Raw genomic sequence first — 22,064 nt, 5'->3', positions numbered from 1 at the left:
ACACTCCTATAAACCCAGTGGGTTTACAATATCAACAGAACAGCCCAGTTTGTATGGTGAAAAGCCTAACCGACTTGGTGACAGTTACCTTACCTGTAAAATGGAAAATAATTACAACCAAACTTGTGTATGTGTGGGGGGGGGGTTGTTTACACAATACCCCAGGTTTCAGTTGTTTCCAAACCCAAACTATATAATAGAGAAGAGAACTACAGTAGTTTACATCAGGGTTTCCCCCAAACACGGTCCTGCCCCCCTCCCTGGGTAGAGATGTTGGTTTTTGCCCTAACAATGCATGGCCGATTCAAATCAAAATCAGACCTTACCGTGAAATGCTTACTTACAAGCCCTTAACCAACAATGTAGTTTAAGATAATATTTACTAAATAAACTAAAGTAAAAAATGTAATAAAAAGTCACACAAAATAACAATAAAGAGGCTATATACAGGGGGTACCGAGTCAATCTGTGGTGTACAGGTTAGTCAAGGTAATTTGTACATGTAGGTAGGGTTAAAGTGACTATGCATAGAAAATAAACAGTGAGTAGCAGCAATGTAAATATTTCAGGTGGCCATTTGATTAATAATTCAAAACAATTCAAATAATCGAAGCTTGATGATGACTTGGTTATTTGAATCAGCTAGGGCAAAAAACAACACGTGCACCCAGGGGGTCCTCAGGACCGAGTTTGGGAAACCCTGGTTTACATCACCTGCTTCTGTTTTAAATGCATGTTAGGAATGCGACCCGGTTCCTACACGTAAGCATGACTTATGAATTCCGACAGGGAGGGAGGACGTTATCTTGACCCGCATCCCCCTGGTTGGAATTAAAAATCATTATCCATCTACCTCACCTTACCTACGGACGGCTACAACACGGCACCAATATGGGTGAATGCTGTATGTCGGCTGAAGAATTGGAGAGAAATAAGATACATCAGGAGATTGAAAGACAGCTTCGCCGGGACAAGAGAGAATCTCACCGGGAGATAAAGTTGTTGCTTTTAGGTGAGTCATGGCGTATGCTATGTATAATTGTTTATTCGGCAACTTTATGCGCGAGGTATAGTTAACTACGCTACTCCAAGTTGATTTTATGTCATTAAAAAATTGTTAGAGGAATAGGCATAGTCTAGATAGCGTTTCGACAATTATTTTGATCTTGCAAATGAACATTTGACTTTCCTCAAATGGTTCCCATCCTCTGCGGTTTAGTTTAAACTCGTAACTCGACTTGTCTTTACTCTGCTATAGATCAGTGCCATTTAAAGACCCAGTGCAGTCAAAAACTAGATTCCCTGGGTTTTAAATATATGTCCACACTATGAGGTTGGAATAATACTGTGGAATGAGGTTGGAATAATAGTGTGGGATGGTGAAAACAATGATAATCCCTTTTTAGTGTAAACTGTTTGAAAAGACTGCCTGATATGTCAGCCTGTTTTGGTGGTATGGAGTTTTGGCGGTAAATTAGTTAATAGACCAATAAGAAATAGGTGACCGACTGGCTCAAATCCGTATTAGGTAGCAAAATTTGAAATTGTGTTTTTTGCATTGCATACAAGTAGAGACTCAGAGCTACAAAATTGTATATCATGCACTGCGTTTGAGGAACAATGGGGAAAGTAATTCTGCTTTGAAAGTTGACAAACTTGTAAACTCACTTTCTCTTCTACTGGAGAGCTCTCCGTTGTCTACACCCATTCAGCATTGTTCACACCCTCTTAAACCAGCCCCACCCATCTCTTTAAGGATTCACACGGGAGGTCATGTGCAAAACAGTGAGTAGTGTAGTAAAGATTAAGACTAACAGTGGCAAAAGTAGTCACCTACAATAAGGAAAAATTCCAGGCAAACAGAAAGTGTCCAGATAAAAATATTTTATAAATATTAGATGACGCTTACCCAGACAGACTAAATTGCTGGGTCATGTGAAAGAAATGCAATAAATCAAATCAAATCAAAACAAATCAAATTGTATTAGTCACTTGCGGCGAATACAACAGGTGTAGACCTTACAGTGAAATGCTTACTTACAAGCCCCTAACCAACAATGCATTAAAAAAAATATGAATAAGAAATAAAAGGAACAAGTAATTAAAAAGCAGCAGTAAAATAACAAGAGCGAGACTATATACAGGGGTTACTGGTACAGAGTCAATGTGCGGGGGCACCGGTTAGTCGAGGTAATTGAGGTAATATGTACATTTAAGTAGAGTTATTAAAGTGACTATGTATAAATAATAACAGAGTAGCAGCGGTGTAAATGAGGGGATGGGTGGGCAATGTAAAAAATTGTCTGGGTTGCCATTTGATTAGATGTTCAGGAGTGTTACGGCTTGGGGGTAGAAGCTGTTTAAAAGCCTCTTGGACCTAGACTTGGAGCTCCGGTACCGCTTGCCGAGCGGTAGTAGAGAAACAGTCCATGACTAAGGTGGCTGGAGTCTTTGACAATTTTTAGGGCCTTCCTCTGACACCGCCTGGTATAGAGGTCCTGGATGGCAGGAAGCTTGGCCCCAGTGATGTACTGGGCCGTACGCACTACCCTCTGTCGTGCCTTGAAGTCGGTGGCCGAGCTGTTGCCATACCCGGCAGTAATGCAACCAGTCAGGATGTTCTCGATGGTGTAGCTTTAGAACATTTTGACGATCTGGGGACCCATGCCAAATCTTTTCAGTCTCCCGAGGGGGAATAGGTTTTGTCGTACCCTCTTCACGACTGTCTTGGTGTGCTTGGACCATGTTAGTTTGTTGGTGATGTGGACACCAAGGAACTTGAAGCTCTCAACCTGCTCCACTACAGCCCCGTCGATGAGAATGGAGGCATGCTCGGTCCTCTTTCCTGTAGTTCACAATCATCTCCTTTGTCTTGATCACATTGAGGGAGAGGTTGTTGTCCTGGCACCACATGGCCAGGTCTCTGACCTCCTCCCCATAGGCTGTCTCGTCATTGTCTGTGATCAGGCCTACCACTGTTGTGTCATCGGCAAACTTAATGATGGTGTTGGAGTCGTGCCTGGCCGTGCAGTCATGAGTGAACAGGGAGTACAGGAGGGGACTGAGCACGCACCCCTGAGGGGCCCCTGTGTTTAGGATCAGCGTGGCGGATGTGTTGCTACCTACCTTTACCACCTTGGGGCGGCCCGTCAGTAAGTCCAGGATCCAGTTGCAGAGGGAGGTGTTTGGTCCCAGGGTCTTTAGCTTATTGATGAGTTTGAGGGCACTATGGTGTTGAACGCTGAGCTGTAGTCAATTAATAGCATTCTCACATAGGTGTTCCTTTTGTCCAGGTGGGAAAGGGCAGTGTGGAGTGCAACAGAGATCCCATTATCTGTTGATCTGTTGGTGCGGTATGGAAATTTTAGTGGGTCTAGGGTTTCTGGGATAATGGTGTTGATGTGAGCCATGACCAGCCTTTCAAATCACTTCATGGCTACAGACGTGAGTGCTACGGGTCGGTAGTAATTTAGGCAGGTTACCTTAGTGTTCTTGGGCACAGGGACTACGGTGGTCTGCTTAAAACATGTTGGTATTTCAGACTCAGACAGGGAGAGGTTGAAAATGTCAGTGAAGACATTTGCCAGTTGGTCAGCGCATGCTCGCAGTACACATTCTGGTAATCCGTCTGGCCCTGCGGCCTTGTGAATGTTGACCTGATTAAAGGTCTTACTCAAAATCGGCTGCGGAGAGCGTGATCATACAGTCGTCCGGAACAGCTGGTGCTCTCATGCATGTTTCAGTGTTATTTGCCTCAAAGCGAGCATAGAAGTATTTAGTGTGGTCTACAGCTTATCATGAGATACTCTACCTCAGGTGAGCAAAACCTTGAGATTTCCTTAGATATCGTGCACCAGCTGTTGTTTACAAATATACACAGTCTGACCCTTGTCTTACCAGACGCCGCTGTTCTATCCTGCCGATACAGCGTATAACCAGCAACTGTATGTTGATAATGTCGTTGTTCAGCCAGGTCTCTGTGAAGCATAAGATATTACAATTTTTAATGTCCCGTTGGTAGTTTAATGTTCCTCGTAGGTCGCCGATTTTATTTTCCAATGATTGAATGTTAGCTAGTAGAACGGAAGGAAGTGGGGGTTTATTTGATCGCCTAAGAATTCTCAGAAGGCAGCCCGACCTCCGTCCTCTTTTTCTCCGTCTTCTCTTCACGCAAATGATGGGGATTTGGGCCTGTTCCCGGGAAAGCAGTATGTCCTTCACTTCGAGTTTGTCGAACTCGTTAAAGAAAAAAAAAGCTTTTGCCAGTTCGTGGTGAGTAATCACTGTTCTGATGTCCAGAAGTTATTTTCGGTCTCATAAGAGACGGTAGTAGCAACATTATGTACAGAATAAGTTTTTTTTTAAAGTTACAAACAACTAAAAAAAAACTAGCAAAAAAACTATTGGTTAGGAGCATGTAAAATGTCAGCCATCTTCTCCGGCACCATGATACATGATACCACCAGCCACATATTTCGAAGTGGATGGGTGTCTACAGAAGGTGTAAACGGTACAGCCAAATGGTTACTTGCATAGTACCAATATCAGAAATAGATAGTGTCAATATAAATAAAATAATATACAAGAACAATATCAGTGATAGATGGGGTAGTTATATGCATACAATCAGGGATAAAGTGGCTGAGCAGCAGGATAAAAAATTATAATTGTAGCATCAACATATGGCGTGTGTGTTAGGAGAGAGTCATTAGAATAGAGGCACTGTAGATAGTGCTGATGACTGGGCCGTCCGAACCACGCATGAACAAGGGGATCTGAGAGCCTGTTTCTCTCCTGCTCTTGACTTTGGTGTAGGGCATGTGATGTCCATAGCCTCTTTGGCAAAAAACTCCCTGATCTTCTCAAAAACATATGTTTGTCTAGCTGTGTCCAGTCCAGGTTGTGCTTGTACAGGCAGACCATCTATCGGAGGAAGGGTGTTAGCGTTGCGCAGCAGCTGAAACCTGGTCCTGACTGAGTCCGAACAATCCTTGGTGACAACAACACCAAGCTCCAGAGCATCGAAACTCTAAAACAGGAAATAACAACAACAAAATAAGAAATTACAACCTTGCACAACATCAATTCATCTTCCAAGTTTAGATAAGAAGAATAATATTCAGCTGAAGTGCTGGTAATGCTTGAACTGTGGCAGCGGAGTACAGAGTCACGTGTTGTTGCCAGCCATACAGTATTTTTCCACCAGCACCGTGCCATCCTCCAGTCCAACCAGCTGTGGGATGTTGACCCCTGTCACAGTGCTGTCCTTCACAACACCAGCAATCTCAGACAAAGTGTTCACTCTGGTCTTTCTGAAGCGCTGCTTTGGTGAGGCCGAAGCACCAGTCGAGGGCAAACTTGGTGTGGCCTGTGATCAGGAAGTGAAGGTCCAGACTGTGGTGGAGCTTGTGCATGGTCCACCAGACACAATACCAGAGCACAAACGTGTTCTTGTTTTGGCCACTGCAGTTATCACAAATTAGGTACACATGTTTTCCCCCAACTCCGTAGTTGGTGAAGAAATGAGGCTTGTAGTTGACTGCGCTGATGCCTTTGCTGGATGTTATGCCTTCATCAATCAAGTAGTTGACTTGTTGTGGTCTCCTTCACAGCAGACACCAAACAAGCCACACTTGCGAGGAGTTAAAAAGTAGATGGTACCTGGCTGCGTAGGGTCCAGAATGATAGTGCACCTGCAAACAACAAAAGAACATTAAGTTAATGAAAAGAAAATGTAACGTAAAACGAAAGATAATGTTTAAATGCATCATTATCAGGTAAGTCTCACTTACCTACAAATGTGCAGAGCAGCAGCACTGTATACAGAAACATAATCTTGGAAAGTGGAAATTAAAATGATAACACACAGCCCGACTACACGTACCTCTAGAAAATACAGAAATATTGTTAGATCAATAAAAGTAGTGCCAATCTTGTTTGAGGTCAATTAAATAATCCAAACGTTTTGCTTATGCTTTACATACCAAGTGTTGTCATCAATTCCTTGTAGAGACTCCACACTGCTGCTTTTTTCACATGGAATGGCAGCAGCTTTCCACCAAAGTGTTTGTGTCCTGGGTGGCGTCCTGGTAACACTATTGCATTATCCTCTGCGTAGTTGTTGATGAAGTTCACCACCCACTGCAAGTCCTCATGCTTCAGGTGTCACCTGTGCTTGCTTGGGCCAGCTCTTATTTTGATGGGAGGCATTAGACCATTCTCCTTGTATGACTGGTGGAGGAGAGTCAGGCGTGTTCTACTGATGCTGAAAGACAAATTCCAGATACAAATATTTTGGCATTATTATACAATAGATAGCTGTAATCACCGTCAGACATACTTGGCTAACTTGATGGATCAAGTAATCATCTGGCAAAGTGGAGTCTTTTGTTTAGACATACTAGCTAAACATTGAACCATAATCCTAATCCATAGAGTACTAGCAATACAAACCGATTGTCATAACTAGCTAAAGTTAACCAAATAGGTTCAATGTTAGCTAGTTAGCTAGCTAACATCAGGCTATAACATTGCGAAATGGCATTCTGAGATAACATTACTACACACAGATCATAAACGCAATGTTAGCAAGCAAGCCTAGCTAGCTAACAGTATGCTTTAGCAACTTTCTGACAAAATTAGAAACGTATAATATCTGAAACTGTTGCTAGACTCTTACCCGTATACATGGATGAATGTATAAGACGTCCTGTGTCGTTTCCATTGCTTGGCCCGTTGTTGTGTCAAGTCATTCTGGTTCACACTGACCGTGTGCAATGCTATAAGAATCATCTTAAGCTTTAGCCCCCACCCAAACTCTGACACCCTAGCAGAGCTGGCTACGCTGTTTTCATGTTAACCAGAGTGTTGGTAACTGTAGCTGTGCTCCTGGCAACAATTTAACTACGCTTTTTTGCCGACTTACTGACACCGGCCATATTCAACCAGTGTTGAGCGTTCGTAAATTCATCAGTTATTCGCACAATCAGACGAGAGTAATCTGAACAGTAGTTGCAGTGAAGTTCTAATAAAATGGATACTTAACTTTGTTAAGTTTTAATACGCAATTCTTTAAAAAAAAGCTGCTTTTGACAGGATTACCTACTGACCAGCTCAAATAGACAGAAGCACGCTATATGGCAGACCAATCCAAATTCATCTCTCAGCACTCATTATCTCTGCCAATCATGGCTAGCGAGAAGGTTGCTCACTTTTTCTGTGGCCTAACCAACTAGGCTTATAATTCAAAAGTTTTATTCGTATTTACATACAAGTTTGTTATTAAGGCACATGAAAGTTAATGTGTTCGAGAAGGCATTTCTGCCCCAAAAACTACACTGCTCAAAAAAATAAAGGGAACACTTTAACAACACAATGTAACTCCAGTCAATCACACTTCTGTGAAATCAAACTGTCCACTTAGGAAGCAACACTGATTGACAATAAATTTCACATGCTGTTGTGCAAATGGAATAGACAAAAGGTGGAAATTATAGGCAATTAGTAAGACACCCCCAAAAAAGGAATGGTTCTGCAGGGGGTGACCACAGACCACTTCTCAGTTCCTATGCTTCCTGGCTGATGTTTTGGTCTCTTTTGAATGCGGGCGGTGCTTTCACTCTAGTGGTAGCATGAGACGGAGTCTACAACCCACACAAGTGGCTCAGGTAGTGCAGTTCATCCAGGATGGCACATCAATGCGAGCTGTGGCAAAAAGGTTTGCTGTGTCTGTCAGCGTAGTGTCCAGAGCATGGAGGCGCTACCAGGAGACAGGCCAGTACATCAGGAGACGTGGAGGAGGCCGTAGGAGGGCAACAACCCAGCAGCAGGACCGCTACCTCCGCCTTTGTGCAAGGAGGTGCACTGCCAGAGCCCTGCAAAATGACCTCCAGCAGGGGGGGGGGGGGGGGGTAGGCTTTCAGTTAGAAGTAAATTGAAGCTGTGGAAGTTCAGAATAATCCACCATATACATGTTTAATAATTAAAATAAGATAGGCTTATATTTATTTTAAAACAATGTAGCCTATAAACTTGCTTTCTTTAGACATCAAATCATCAAATCAAATCACATCAAATTTTATTTGTCACATGCGCTGAATACAACCTTACTGTGAAATGCTTACTTACAAGCCCTTAACCAACAATGCAGTTTTAAGAAAATAAGAGTTAAGAAAATATTTACAAAAAAATGTATAATAAAAGTAACACAATAACAAGGCTATATCACAGGAGGTTGATGGCACCTTAATTAGGGAGGACGGGCTCGTGGTAATGGCTGGAGCGGAATCTGTGGAATGATAACAAATACATCAAACACATGGTTTGATGCTATTCCATTTGCTCCTTTCCAGTCTTTATTATGAGCCATCCTCCCCTCAGCAGCCACTGGGCTATATACAGGGGGTCTGATATCCAGAAGCTATTTTCAGTCATAAGAGAAATTAGAAGAAACATTATGTACAAAATTTGTTACAAACCATGCAAAAAAAGATTATAATAGCACAATTGGTTAGGACCCGTAAAACAGCAGCCATCCCCTCCTGCACCATGAGATGAACATCTAGTCTATATATCACTTCTATGGAATAGTCGGCTGCATCTTCCCTGACAGGACAAGTTTTATTTTCATAGTTGTTCTCCAGAGAAGCCCTGGGCAGTTGAGTAGGTATGAGTCACTCCAAACCCCATTCTCCACATAGAAACCTGTTAAACCAGGAGATAGTTGAGCAGACACTCAGAACAAGGCTACACTTTTTGTCTTGGTGATTTTCAGCCCTGAAAAAGGTTAGTATTACTGGCAGAGTAATTACAGTCAGGTCGAATAACAGTAGGCTACATTTTTTAAATGACTGTCTGTACCTCTGCATGACATCGTTTAAATGTACTGTACAAAGTGTGACTGAATGTGTAGTCTAGGGGCGACTGATGGTGAGTGGGCATTATCATTCATAGAACAGTCCTTCAAAACTACTTGGAGAGGGACCAAGAAGCACTTGCTGAAAGCCTCTATCCTACCGTCACACTTATGTAAATAAACGGAGTCACCTGCATCTCTCTTCTGTCCAAACTGTCATCTAGCACATTTTAACTCTCTGATCAGCAGTTATGGCTATGTGTGGTATGTGGACAAGTGGCAGTAGTTGATCCTGGCTTGCATTTTAATGCAACAGTCATGTGAGGCCAACTACAATGCAATTTAATGTCAGAATTTCTCATAGTGAAATGATTACTAGCCACACCGTACTATTGTAATAGCTACATGAAGGACTACTGCACTATTGCAACATTTTCACACGGTGCATTTTACTTCTTACTATCAAAACATGGATTGTTCTTAGGTTATTTTTGTTATGCTGATGAAGGAGGACCCAAAAGCGACGTAATAGAAACAGAGTCTTTATTCCAGTCTTAGACAAAAACGATACTCCTGATATATCTAAGGTAAAAACAAAACAGGAAAACTGAAATCCTCTCGTCAGTAGAGATGAACGACTGGAGACGCGACCACTAGACACCTGCTCACATGCAGCATCTGATGAAGGCAAAAACACGACAGGGCGGAACAAGGACACTGAACAGCAAACATCAAACAAGAATCCGACAAGGACTGAAGCGGAAAACAGAGGAAGAAATAGGAACTCTAATGAGGGCAAAAATAGGGGACAGGTGTGAAAGAGTAAATGAGGTCGTTAGGAGAATGAGAAACAGCTGGGAGCAGGAACGGAACGATAGAGAGAGAGCGGGAGAGGGAGAAAGGGAGGAGGAGAGAGAAGGATAGAAAAGAGGGAAAGAACCTAATAAGACCAGCAGAGGGAAGCACAGGGACAAGACATGATGATCAAAAACATGACAGTACCCCCCCACTCACCGAGCGCCTCCTGGCGCACTCGAGGAGGAACCCTGGCGGCAACGAAGGAAATCATCAATCAACGAACGGTCCAGCACATCCCGAGATGGAACCCAACTCCTCTCCTCAGGACCGTAACCCTCCCAATCCACTAAATACTGGTGACCACGTCCCCGAGAACGCATGTCCATGATCTTCCGTACCTTGTAAATAGGTGCGCCCTCGACAAGGACGGGAGGGGGGGAGGGAAGACGAACGGGAGCGCGAAGAAAAGGCTTGACACAAGAGACATGGAAGACAGGGTGGACGCGACGAAGATGTCGCGGAAGAAGCAGTCGCACAGCGACAGGATTGACGACCTGAGAGACACGGAACGGACCAATGAACCGCGGAGTCAACTTGCGAGAAGCTGTCGTAAGGGGAAGGTTACGAGTGGAAAGCCACACTCTCTGACCGCGACAATACCTAGGGCTCTTAATCCTACGTTTATTGGCGGCTCTCACAGTCTGCGCCCTGTAACGGCAAAGTGCAGACCTGACCCTCCTCCAAGTGCGCTCACAACGTTGGACAAAAGCCTGAGCGGAGGGAACGCTGGACTCGGCGAGCTGGGACGAGAACAGAGGAGGCTGGTAACCAAGACTACTCTGAAACGGAGATAGCCCGGTAGCAGACGAAGGAAGCGAGTTGTGAGCGTACTCAGCCCAGGGGAGCTGTTCTGCCCAAGATGCAGGGTTTCGAAACGAAAGGCTGCGTAAAATGCGACCAATCGACTGATTGGCCCTTTCTGCTTGACCGTTAGACTGGGGATGAAATCCGGAAGAGAGACTGACGGAAGCACCAATCAAACGACAGAACTCCCTCCAAAACTGTGACGTGAATTGCGGACCTCTGTCTGAAACGGCGTCTAACGGGAGGCCATGAATTCTGAACACATTCTCAATGATGATTTGTGCCGTCTCCTTAGCGGAAGGAAGCTTAGCGAGGGGAATGAAATGTGCCGCCTTAGAGAACCTATCGATAACCGTAAGAATCACAGTCTTCCCCGCAGACGAAGGCAGACCGGTAATAAAGTCTAAGGCGATGTGAGACCATGGTCGAGAAGGAATGGGAAGCGGTCTGAGACGACCGGCAGGAGGAGAGTTACCTGACTTAGTCTGCGCGCAGTCCGAACAAGCAGCCACGAAACGGCGCGTGTCCCGCTCCTGAGTAGGCCACCAAAACCGCTGGCGAATAGAAGCAAGCGTACCCCGAACGCCGGGGTGGCCAGCTAACTTGGCAGAATGAGCCCACTGAAGAACAGCCAGACGAGTAGAGACAGGAACAAACAGAAGGTTACTAGGACAAGCGCGCGGCGACGCAGTGTGAGTGAGTGCTTGCTTTACCTGTCTCTCAATTCCCCAGACAGTCAACCCGACAACACGCCCTTCAGGAAGAATCCCCTCGGGGTCGGTAGAAACCACAGAAGAACTAAAGAGACGGGATAAGGCATCAGGCTTGGTGTTCTTATTCCCCGGGCGATAGGAAATCACGAACTCGAAACGAGCGAAAAACAACGCCCAACGAGCTTGACGTGCATTAAGTCGTTTGGCAGAACGGATGTACTCAAGGTTCTTATGGTCAGTCCAAACGACAAAAGGAACGGTCGCCCCCTCCAACCAGTGTCGCCATTCGCCTATGGCTAAGCGGATAGCGAGCAGTTCGCGGTTACCCACATCATAGTTGCGTTCCGATGGCGACAGGCGATGAGAAAAGTAAGCGCAAGGATGAACCTTATCGTCAGACTGGAAGCGCTGGGACAGAATGGCTCCCACGCCCACCTCTGAAGCGTCAACCTCGACAATGAATTGTTTAGTGACGTCAGGAGTAACAAGGATAGGGGCGGATGTAAAACGCTTCTTGAGGAGATCAAAAGCTCCCTGGGCGGAACCGGACCACTTAAAGCAAGTCTTGACAGAAGTCAGAGCTGTGAGAGGGGCAGCCACTTGACCGAAATTACGAATGAAACGCCGATAGAAATTAGCGAAACCGAGAAAGCGCTGCAACTCGACACGTGACTTAGGAACAGGCCAATCGCTGACAGCCTGGACCTTAGCGGGATCCATCTGAATGCCTTCAGCGGAAATAACAGAACCGAGAAAAGTGACAGAGGAGACATGAAAGGCGCACTTCTCAGCCTTCACGTAGAGACAATTCTCTAAAAGGCGCTGGAGTACACGTCGAACGTGCTGAACATGAATCTCGAGTGACGGTGAAAAAATCAGGATATCGTCAAGGTAAACGAAAACAAAGATGTTCAGCATGTCTCTCAGTACATCATTAACTAATGCCTGAAAGACAGCTGGAGCATTAGAGAGACCGAACGGCAGAACCCGGTATTCAAAATGCCCTAACGGAGTGTTAAACGCCGTTTTCCACTCGTCCCCCTCTCTGATGCGTACGAGATAGTAAGCGTTACGAAGGTCCAACTTAGTAAAGAACCTGGCTCCCTGCAGCATCTCGAAGGCTGACGACATAAGGGGAAGCGGATAACGATTCTTAACCGTTATGTCATTCAGCCCTCGATAATCCACGCAGGGGCGCAGAGTACCGTCCTTCTTCTTAACAAAGAAAAACCCCGCTCCGGCGGGAGAGGAAGAAGGCACCACAGTACCGGCGTCGAGAGAAACAGACAGATAATCCTCGAGAGCCTTACGTTCGGGAGCCGACAGAGAGAATAGTCTACCCCGAGGAGGAGTGGTCCCCGGAAGGAGATCAATACAACAATCATACGACCGGTGAGGAGGAAGAGAGCTGGCTCTGGACCGACTGAAGACCGTGCGTAGATCATGATATTCCTCCGGCACTCCTGTCAAATCACCAGGTTCCTCCTGAGTAGAGGGGACAGAAGAAACAGGAGGTATAGCAGACATTAAACACTTCACATGACAAGAAACATTCCAGGATAGGATAGAATTACTAGACCAATTAATAGAAGGATTATGACATACTAGCCAGGGATGACCCAAAACAACAGGTGTAAAAGGTGAACGAAAAATCAAAAAGGAAATGGTCTCACTGTGGTTACCAGATACTGTGAGGGTTAAAGGTAGTGTCTCACATCTGATACTGGGGAGAGAACTACCATCTAAGGCGAACATGGGCGTGGGCCTCCCTAACTGTCTGAGAGGAATCTCATGTTTCCGAGCCCATGCTTCGTCCATAAAACAACCCTCAGCCCCAGAGTCTATCAAGGCACTGCAGGAAGCAGCCGAACCGGTCCAGCGTAGATGGACCGACAAGGTAGTACAGGATCTTGATGGAGAGACCTGAGTAGTAGCGCTCACCAGTAGCCCTCCGCTTACTGATGAGCTCTGGCTTTTACTGGACATGATATGACAAAATGTCCAGCAGAACCGCAATAGAGACAAAGGCGGTTGGTGATTCTCCGTTCCCTCTCCTTAGTCGAGATGCGAATACCTCCCAGCTGCATGGGCTCAGTCTCTGAGCTGATGGGAGAAGATGGTTGAGATGCGGAGAGGGGAAACACCGTTAACGCGAGCTCTCTTCCACGAGCTCGGTGACGAAGATCTACCCGTCGTTCTATGCGGATGGCGAGTGCAATCAAAGAGTCCACGCTGGAAGGAACCTCCCGGGAGAGAATCTCATCCTTAACCTCAGCGTGAAGTCCCTCCAAAAAACGAGCGAGCAACGCCGGCTCGTTCCAGTCACTGGATGCAGCAAGAGTGCGAAACTCTATAGAGTATTCCGTTATGGATCGATCACCTTGACATAGGGAAGCCAGGACCCTGGAAGCCTCCTTCCCAAAAACAGAACGATCAAAAACGCGTATCATCTCCTCCTTAAAGTTCTGATAAACGTTAGAACACTCAGCCCTTGCCTCCCAGATAGCTGTGCCCCACTCCCGAGCCCGACCAGTCAGGAGCGATATGACGTAAGCGATCCGAGCTCTCTCTCCTGAGTATGTGTTGGGCTGGAGAGAGAACACAATATCACACTGGGTGAGAAAGGAGCGACACTCAGTGGGCTGCCCAGAGTAACAAGGTGGGTTATTAACCCTAGGTTCCGGAGACTTGGAAGACCAGGAAGTAGCTGGTGGCACGAGACGAAGACTCTGAAACTGTCCTGAGAGATCGGAGACATGAGCGGCCAGGGTCTCAACGGCATGACGAGCAGCAGACAATTCCTGCTCGTGTCTACCGAGCATTTCTCCCTGGATCTCGATGGCAGTCTTGCGAGAATCCGTAGTCGCTGGGTCCATTCTTGGTCGGATTCTTCTGTTATGCTGATGAAGGAGGACCCAAAAGCGACGTAATAGAAACAGAGTCTTTATTCCAGTCTTAGACAAAAACGATACTCCTGATATATCTAAGGTAAAAACAAAACAGGAAAACTGAAATCCTCTCGTCAGTAGAGATGAACGACTGGAGACGCGACCACTAGACACCTGCTCACATGCAGCATCTGATGAAGGCAAAAACACGACAGGGCGGAACAAGGACACTGAACAGCAAACATCAAACAAGAATCCGACAAGGACTGAAGCGGAAAACAGAGGAAGAAATAGGAACTCTAATGAGGGCAAAAATAGGGGACAGGTGTGAAAGAGTAAATGAGGTCGTTAGGAGAATGAGAAACAGCTGGGAGCAGGAACGGAACGATAGAGAGAGAGCGGGAGAGGGAGAAAGGGAGGAGGAGAGAGAAGGATAGAAAAGAGGGAAAGAACCTAATAAGACCAGCAGAGGGAAGCACAGGGACAAGACATGATGATCAAAAACATGACAATTTTAGGAATGCGCTAAGCATTATAGGACATTGAAGAAAGGTCAAACCAATCTTATCCTTCAGAATTAGTTAACAAACTTCTCAATGTATTCCTGCTGTAAAGGTCATATTATTGGCAAATAAGCCAAAGTATACAATACGTGTGGATGAAGTGGTGCCTTTATGTAACACACACCCACATGTAACACACACATCCTCGTACACACACACACACACAAGTTTGTTTTACTATCCTTGTCTGGACCAAACAATTGACTCCCATTCAAAAATCAAAAATAAGCATAAATACCCGTTTTCCTTGTGGGGACCGGCAAAATATTTTCCTTGTTTTACTATACTTGTGAGGACTTCTGGTCCCCACAAAGATAGTAAAACGAAACACACATACACTCAGGGTTGTGCTCAATTCACAATTTTGGAATTGACTCCAATAGACCTCGACAGTTTATAGTCCCATAAACAGGAAATTAGTAGAATATTTGCATAAATGTTTGTTTTCGTTGATCATTCCTTCTAAGATTGTCCTGAAAATCTATTGTTTCATCAATATTTGATATGCGTGTGTATAACAACATGTTTGATGTTTTATGTACAATATGTTTATTTGTATAGACTACACCTCATTTAGAAGAGGCACTTTGAGTTTCATAGGAAATAGAATTGAATTTTGTGAAATTCTTTAATTCAAATTTGAATTGAAATTCTTTATCCTGTTTACTACTTAAATTCAAGAATTTAATTGGGATTTGTGAGGCACTCTCAATTCAATTCTAAATTGAGCCCAATCCTGACACACACTGACATTCACAGACTCATGTCTCTCCTTTCCCAGGGACTGGTGAGAGTGGGAAGAGCACCTTCATCAAGCAGATGAGGATCATCCATGGGACGGGCTACTCCGAGGAGGACAAGCGAGGCTTCACCAAGCTGGTGTACCAGAACATCGTCATTGCTGTTCAGAAAATGATCCAAGCCATGAAGACCCTACGGATTGATTTCAAAGATCACCAGAACATTGCAAGCAGCTTGTCAGAAGATTCAATATCATATGATTGTGTTTTTCTAAAGGGGCTTGCTGGTTCATAAGTTTAAGTATCAATCTCTGGCAACATCTACTACTTGCCATATCTAAAACGACATCTCTGTGTGTTCCAGAGCCATGCAGACAAGTTGAGCAGGGTGGAGGCAGACATATTGACCAACCTGGAACCATGGCAGGTAGATGGCATCAGAAGACTGTGGAGTGACCAGGGCATGCAGAAGTGCTATGAGCGCAGGAGGGAGTACCAGCTCTCTGACTCTACCAAATAGTGAGATTTGTCTTTTACCCACTCACTCAGTCCAAGCTAAGGTATACATGCATGTACACTCAACAAGTCCCAGCTCCTTGATTCTGCCAAATTTGTGATTTTTATCCATAGATAGATAGATATGACTATGCACTCCATAATAAGTCAGGTATCTAGTGTTAGGGTATTTAGCAAAGTATGTGCCACTGCCAATGCATTTTCTTGTTATTTTCATGACAGTTACCTGAGTGACCTGGACAGAATTGCTGTGCCCTCATACCTCCCCACTCTGCAGGATATCCTCAGGGTCAGGGTCCCTACCACTGGCATCATAGAGTACCCCTTTGACCTCAAGACTGTCATCTTCAGGTCAGTGACCTCTCTATTGGAGTAATGGCGTCAGAGCCTTGTTGTCCACTGAGGCTATGGTTCTGTTTATATACTTCTACTATACTTTTTCCCACCTATCCTTCCTTCCTTCCTTCATTCCTTCTTTCCTTGTAGTAATCTCTGATATAACTTGTTTGGATCTTTGAAAGCTATGTACTGTAGTTGAGTTCTTGCCTCCACTTATTTAGTAATGTTAGACCAGTGATTACTTCAAGGAAGAGTGGAGGGAATGAGGGAAGGAAGTATTCCCCAAGTCAGAATTTTAAATGACACCCTAAAGGTAATGCCCTATAGCTGGAATAGAGTGTGATTTGAGATGTGTTCCGTGTTGTTTTTACCAGGATGGTGGATGTTGGAGGTCAAAGGTCAGAGAGGAGGAAGTGGATCCACTGTTTTGAGAGGGTCACCTCCATCATCTTCCTGGTGGCTCTCAGCGAGTACGACCAGGTCCTCTATGAGAGCGCCAATGTGGTGAGTTGTTTCTCCCGTGGTCACATAAAGTCAAATAAATGATTTGGGGTACTGTAAAATGTACTACCACTACCAGCCAGGTAGACTCCCTTCATTGTGTATGTGCGCAGTAGTGTATAATCAAAGATTATGGAGGGTTCAATGTGGAGGGTTCAATTTAATTCCAAGCCTAAGTGTTTTTAGACGTATATTATTCTACCAATAACAAATTTGAACATGATCTGAATCTTCCTATGTGTTTATGTTCCTTGCAGAATCGATTAGAGGAGAGCAAAGCCTTGTTTACAACCATCGTCACCTATCCCTGGTTCCAGGAGTCCTCCATCATCCTCTTCCTCAACAAAACAGACCTCCTAGCGGAAAAGATCTTACACTCCAACCTAGCAGACTACTTCTCAGCGTTCACTGGTTAGTACTCTAGACTAGTACACTGGTAGTCATGCATTTAGTTGTATATTCATGCTATACTCCAACCTTGCTGAGTACTTTACTAAGTACACTGGATAGTTATGCCTTGATATGTGTGTGTCAATATATTTTACATATCCATGTTTGGGGTCAATTCCACCTAAATTCCAATGAATTAGAGTTCATTCCTATATATAAAAACCAGAGTCCATATCCAATTCAAGTGACAGGAACTGGAATTGACCCCAACTCTGATCGTATTATGCATGAAGCGATTCCCAGTATATTTTACGTACATTCTTTTTCTTACATTTATTTTTTTAAAGGTCCACAGAGAGATGCAGAGTCTGCTAAGATGTTCATCCTGAATATGTACAAAGAGCAGCACATAGGGCGTCACAAATCTCTGTACAACCACTTCACCTGTGCTACCGATACGGAGAACATCAGAGTTGTCTCCAAAGCTGTCAGGGACACAGTCTTCCAAGAAAACCTGGATCGGTTCGGGTTAGGGGTTTAGGACTAGCGTGGTCACGGATCTGTATATGCTACAAACGTGTTATTTTAGTTTGGGGTTACAGTTTTGCTACAGAGTAACTGTGGTCTTGAATAACACACTTTCTTAATATAGCAGGACTTCAGAAACATTTAGATTTACACTGCCGTTCAAAAGTTTGGGGTCACATAGAAATGTCCTTGTTTTTTAAAGAAAAGCACATTTTTTGTCCATTAAAATAACATCAAATTATTGTGAATCTAATGTACTTGTCCTCTTGCTCAGAGTTGACGTTGAGAACTCTCCATAGAGACTGGTGTTTTGCGGGTCAACAGTGAAACGGCGACTCTGGGATGCTGTTCTTCTAGGCAGAGTTGCAAAGTAAAAGCCATATCTCAGACTGGCCAATAAACATTTTAAATTAAGATGGGCAAAAGAACACAGACATTGGAAGAGGAACTCTGCCTAGAAGGCCAGTATCCCGGAGGCGCCTCTTCACTGTTGACGTTGAGACTGGTGTTTTGCAGGTACTATCTAATGAAGCTGCCAGTTGAGGACTTGTGAGGCATCTGTTTCTCAAACTAGACATTGTAATGTACTTGTCCTCTTGCTCAGTTGTGCACCGGGGCCTCCCACTCCTCTTCCTATTCTGGTTAGAGCCAGTTTGCGCTCTTCTGTGAAGGGAGTAGTACACTGCGTTGCACGAGATCTTCAGTTTCTTGGCAATTTCTCGCATGGAATAGCCTTCATTTCTCAGAACAAGAATAGACTGACGAGTTTCAGAAGAAAGTCTTTGTTTCTGGCCATTTTGAGCCTGTAATCGAACCCACAAATGCTCCAGATACTCAACTAGTCTCAAGAAGGCCAGTTGTATTGCTTCTTTAATCAGCATAACAGTTTTCAGCTGTGGTAACATAATTGCAAAAGGGTTTTCTAATGATCAATTAGCATTTTAAAATGATAAACTTGGATTAGCTAACACAATGTGCCATTGGAACACAGGAGTGATGGTTGCTGATAATGGACCTCTGTACGCCTATGTAGATATTCCATAAAAAAATCTGCCGTTTATAACATTATCAATGTCTACACTGTATTTCTGATCAATTTGATGTTATTTTAATGGACAAAACATTTGCTTTTCTTTCAAAAACAAGGACATTTCTATGTGACCCCAAACTTTTGAACGGTTGTGTGTATTTTTTTTACATCAGCAGTTGTCGCAGTGCTATACAGATACTCAGCCTAAAACCCCAAAGAACAACCATGGAGTTTTTCCTGGACACTGTGCTTCTGCATTGCTTGCTCTTTTGTGTTTTAGGCTGGGTATCTGTAAAGCACTTTGTGACAACTGCTGATGTAAAAGGGCTTAATAAAATACATTTGATTGAATTTGATTGTAAAAAGTATGAATTGTAAGAACTAACAGACAGTCTCCTGAACATCTACCATATTATGAGATGGGGTATCAATAGGCTATTCCATCTGTATGACATGGTTGATGAGAAAAATACCCTGGGAAGAATGTTGCCGATCCTGCCTGCACAGTACTGCAAGTTAAGAGGAAGTAAAGGGAAAATATGCCTACAGAGTCAAAGTTCCTTAGTTTACATTTGTGTTGTAATAGGTGCGTTTCACATTGTGTATGTTTTATAATTTACACTTTCCTCTTTTTTTTCCTCCTATAAAACTTCAAATAAATGATCAACACATTCAAAGGATTCTGGAATGGTCACTGGTTTGTTAATTGCTAAGAATTACCCTTCAGTGCATGTCTGTGGTGCTGCTTGTGTGCCAGTGTGAGTGGGAGGTTGCCCGAGGAGTAAGAGAGAACCACATTTCAGCAGCAGGTATCAAATAATGACAGACTAACTAGATAGCTATAGGTATGTTTTGAATTGGCTAAGCATTACTTTCGTTGTTGCCTTTCCACCAGCACTGCATAGCCTAAATAAATCTTCACTGTTAGAAAACTGGGATTCCCCTCTATTAAACAGAAGCAATATAACTGCGAACATCATTACAAATATTCTAAGAATAGCCTAATTGACAAATAACTTTCTGTGCATAGATCTCCACGAAACATGAATAATTTTATAAAGACAAATGTATTTAGTTGTAATGTTGAAAAAGCCAAGCCTGCACACCCAGGAGCTCTCCAGATGGAGGGTTGACCACATGTTGACAACGTGACTAACAGTGCAGTTCTATGTGGGGGGCTAAGTGCCTTGATCAAGGGCACAATGGCAGGAGGTGGTAGGTCTACATGGGATTGGACACAGCAGCTTTCCAGTGTCAATAATGCTTACCTTTTCATGTAAGCTATATATAATATGAATGAAAATGTAGTTAAATGTCATGGAGAAGTCAAGGAACACACACACACACACACACACACACACACACACACACAGGTATGACGGTGGCAGGACATCGTGGCAACGACCTTTGTACCAAACAGGCAGCAGTCATGTGTGCTGTACTTTCAGGCTCCTATCTCTTCCTGTTTAACTGGTGAGACCGAGACCAAGAACAGAGGTGAGTGACTAAACAAACAAACATGCGCCCGTCCAAAGAGGATCTCCTAAGAGGAAAGGTCTTTCAACTATGTAGAATTAAGTTTTGTGGTTTAACAACCAGCGTTTGCAACTATTTACTGTATACTTGAAATCCCTGCTCATAATGTAAAGTTCCACATCTCTCTTGTGTAGTAGGAGACACTGGCTATTGTTCGATCTTCCTGTTATTATTTTTTTTAATTCTTGATTGCATTAGGTGAGGAGATGCTCTATTCCTTTTCTATTGTTTGATTGAAATATCAAGTGCTTGTTATCCTTGGGTAGTGCATTATATTTTATATATGTATATATATTATAATGAAGACAATAAGGCAGATACTGTACATGGAGAAATATGGGAGATGAATGAGACTGGAGGTAGGTGTGTTTATTTAGGAGACACTGAAGCAATTTAAGGTGAAGAGGACATGATGTAGTTATAACTGAACATGTATAGTGGGTGGAACTAGAAAATGGTCGTAAAATTAGAACATTAGTCAAGGTGGTAGTCATACAGTTTAATGCTCATCATAAAGCACTGCTCCGTATTTCCAATATTTTCTGATTGATTTATTTCGATTAATCAAAGAACATGGAATGGCTTCTAAAATACATCGATTGTCTTAGATAGTGAAAGCAAGGGATTAATTTTAATTCTACTGCTTCCTTTCAACTCATTGTTTCTCCTTTAGCCCTGAGGGATAATAAAAACCTCTTTTAGCTGCGCAGTCAGGCTTACAACTCCTCTCAGTTGGCCTCTAATAATAACACACACGCACGCACAACTGGAGAAGCAGGGGACTGCCCTTATTTGGTGCCAGCCTGTGTCATGTGACCACAAAATGGTGGAAGCTGTGAGCAGTTTGTAAGCTGAGCATCTCTACCAAGAGCCTGGGAGAAAAATAAAGACAAAAAGGGAGATACAGCTGAAATCCATGCTCTGAGACAGAGAAGGACAGAGATTCCCGTGCCCCAGTAGTGGTGAGTGGTTGGGTTAAATGTGATGCAGAATAAAGAAAAAGGGAGAAGAGAGATGTATTTATTTTCTAGAGACAGGAAGAGAGGGAGAGAGAGGGAGGGGCTGCTGTCATCAGCACTGTGTTGCTGTGCTGCGGTGTGTGTATTAGGCGGTTCATCGCCGTCCATGGAGCAAAGCAGCTGATGCTGGTCTTGCTATACCGACCATATGTGTGTCTGTGTGTATGTGTGTGTGTGAATCAGCAGTATGTAATTCATCTTTGCTGTTCAGAATTCAGCTATTCTAATCAGCATGTTTTTTGTTTGTTGCATTGCCAATGCAATCAGATTTTTCTTCTCCTGCCTGGAAGAGAAACTAGGATCAGTTCAGTATTTTCATGTGCGTGAGTGCACGTGAAGGTTGGTTCATTTGCATCTGTGCCCAATCTGTGCTCGAGTGAGCGTGTGGACATTTGAATCAGCAGAGAGACTGAAAAGAGGAGAGAGGGAAGAGAAGAGAATGGGAGGAGAGAGGGAGGAGAATGGGCTGCTGATGATGTAACAGCTTTACCCTCCCTCCCCATCCCTCTCTCCACCTCCTCCTGCAAGAAACGGATGGATAATTCACAGAGGAGAGATCTGACGACCTTTACCTCAACCCTCCTCCCACTCCCTCCCTCTTCTCCCTCTCCCCTCTTCTCCTCTTCTCCCTCTCATTCTCCTCTCCCCTCCCTCTTCTCCCTCTCCACTTCTCCCTCTCTTTCTCCACTCCCCTCCCTCATCTCCTTCTCCCCCTCTTCTTCCACTCCCCTTCCTCTTTTCTACTCCCCTCCCTCTCCCCTGTTTCCTCCACTCCCCTTCCTCTT

At 44.0% G+C, this 22,064-nt stretch overlaps 2 protein-coding genes across 4 annotated transcripts in view; both read left to right on the top strand.

Moving 5' to 3' along the window:
• The first annotated feature begins 706 nt into the window (after nt 1–706).
• LOC129811667 (guanine nucleotide-binding protein subunit alpha-14-like) lies at nt 707–19,404 on the top strand. The gene is made up of 7 exons (XM_055863158.1): nt 707–1,012; nt 15,462–15,646; nt 15,785–15,939; nt 16,159–16,287; nt 16,650–16,779; nt 17,034–17,187; nt 17,514–19,404. Exons 1-7 carry the CDS (start codon nt 892–894, stop codon nt 17,705–17,707), a joined length of 1,068 nt encoding a protein of 355 aa, XP_055719133.1. The 5' UTR covers nt 707–891; the 3' UTR covers nt 17,708–19,404.
• A 727-nt stretch (nt 19,405–20,131) lies between these two features.
• The window catches only part of LOC129811678 (protein prune homolog 2-like), a 15,716-nt gene continuing 13,783 nt past the window's right edge, over nt 20,132–22,064 (top strand). Inside the window, exon 1 of one of the 3 annotated variants that reach the window (XM_055863190.1) lies at nt 20,132–20,221. The gene's annotated coding sequence lies outside the window, so the exon portion shown is untranslated. Of the gene's footprint in view, nt 20,222–20,968; nt 21,223–22,064 lie in introns of those variants that run through there. The other 2 variants (XM_055863201.1, XM_055863181.1) reach the window with 2 other exon arrangements.

Source organism: Salvelinus fontinalis, chromosome 2 (assembly GCF_029448725.1).
Source record: "Salvelinus fontinalis isolate EN_2023a chromosome 2, ASM2944872v1, whole genome shotgun sequence".
Lineage (NCBI taxonomy): Eukaryota > Metazoa > Chordata > Actinopteri > Salmoniformes > Salmonidae > Salvelinus > Salvelinus fontinalis.
The sequence above is the reverse complement of the archived record's forward strand: the minus strand, read 5'-3'. Positions and strand labels throughout refer to the sequence as shown.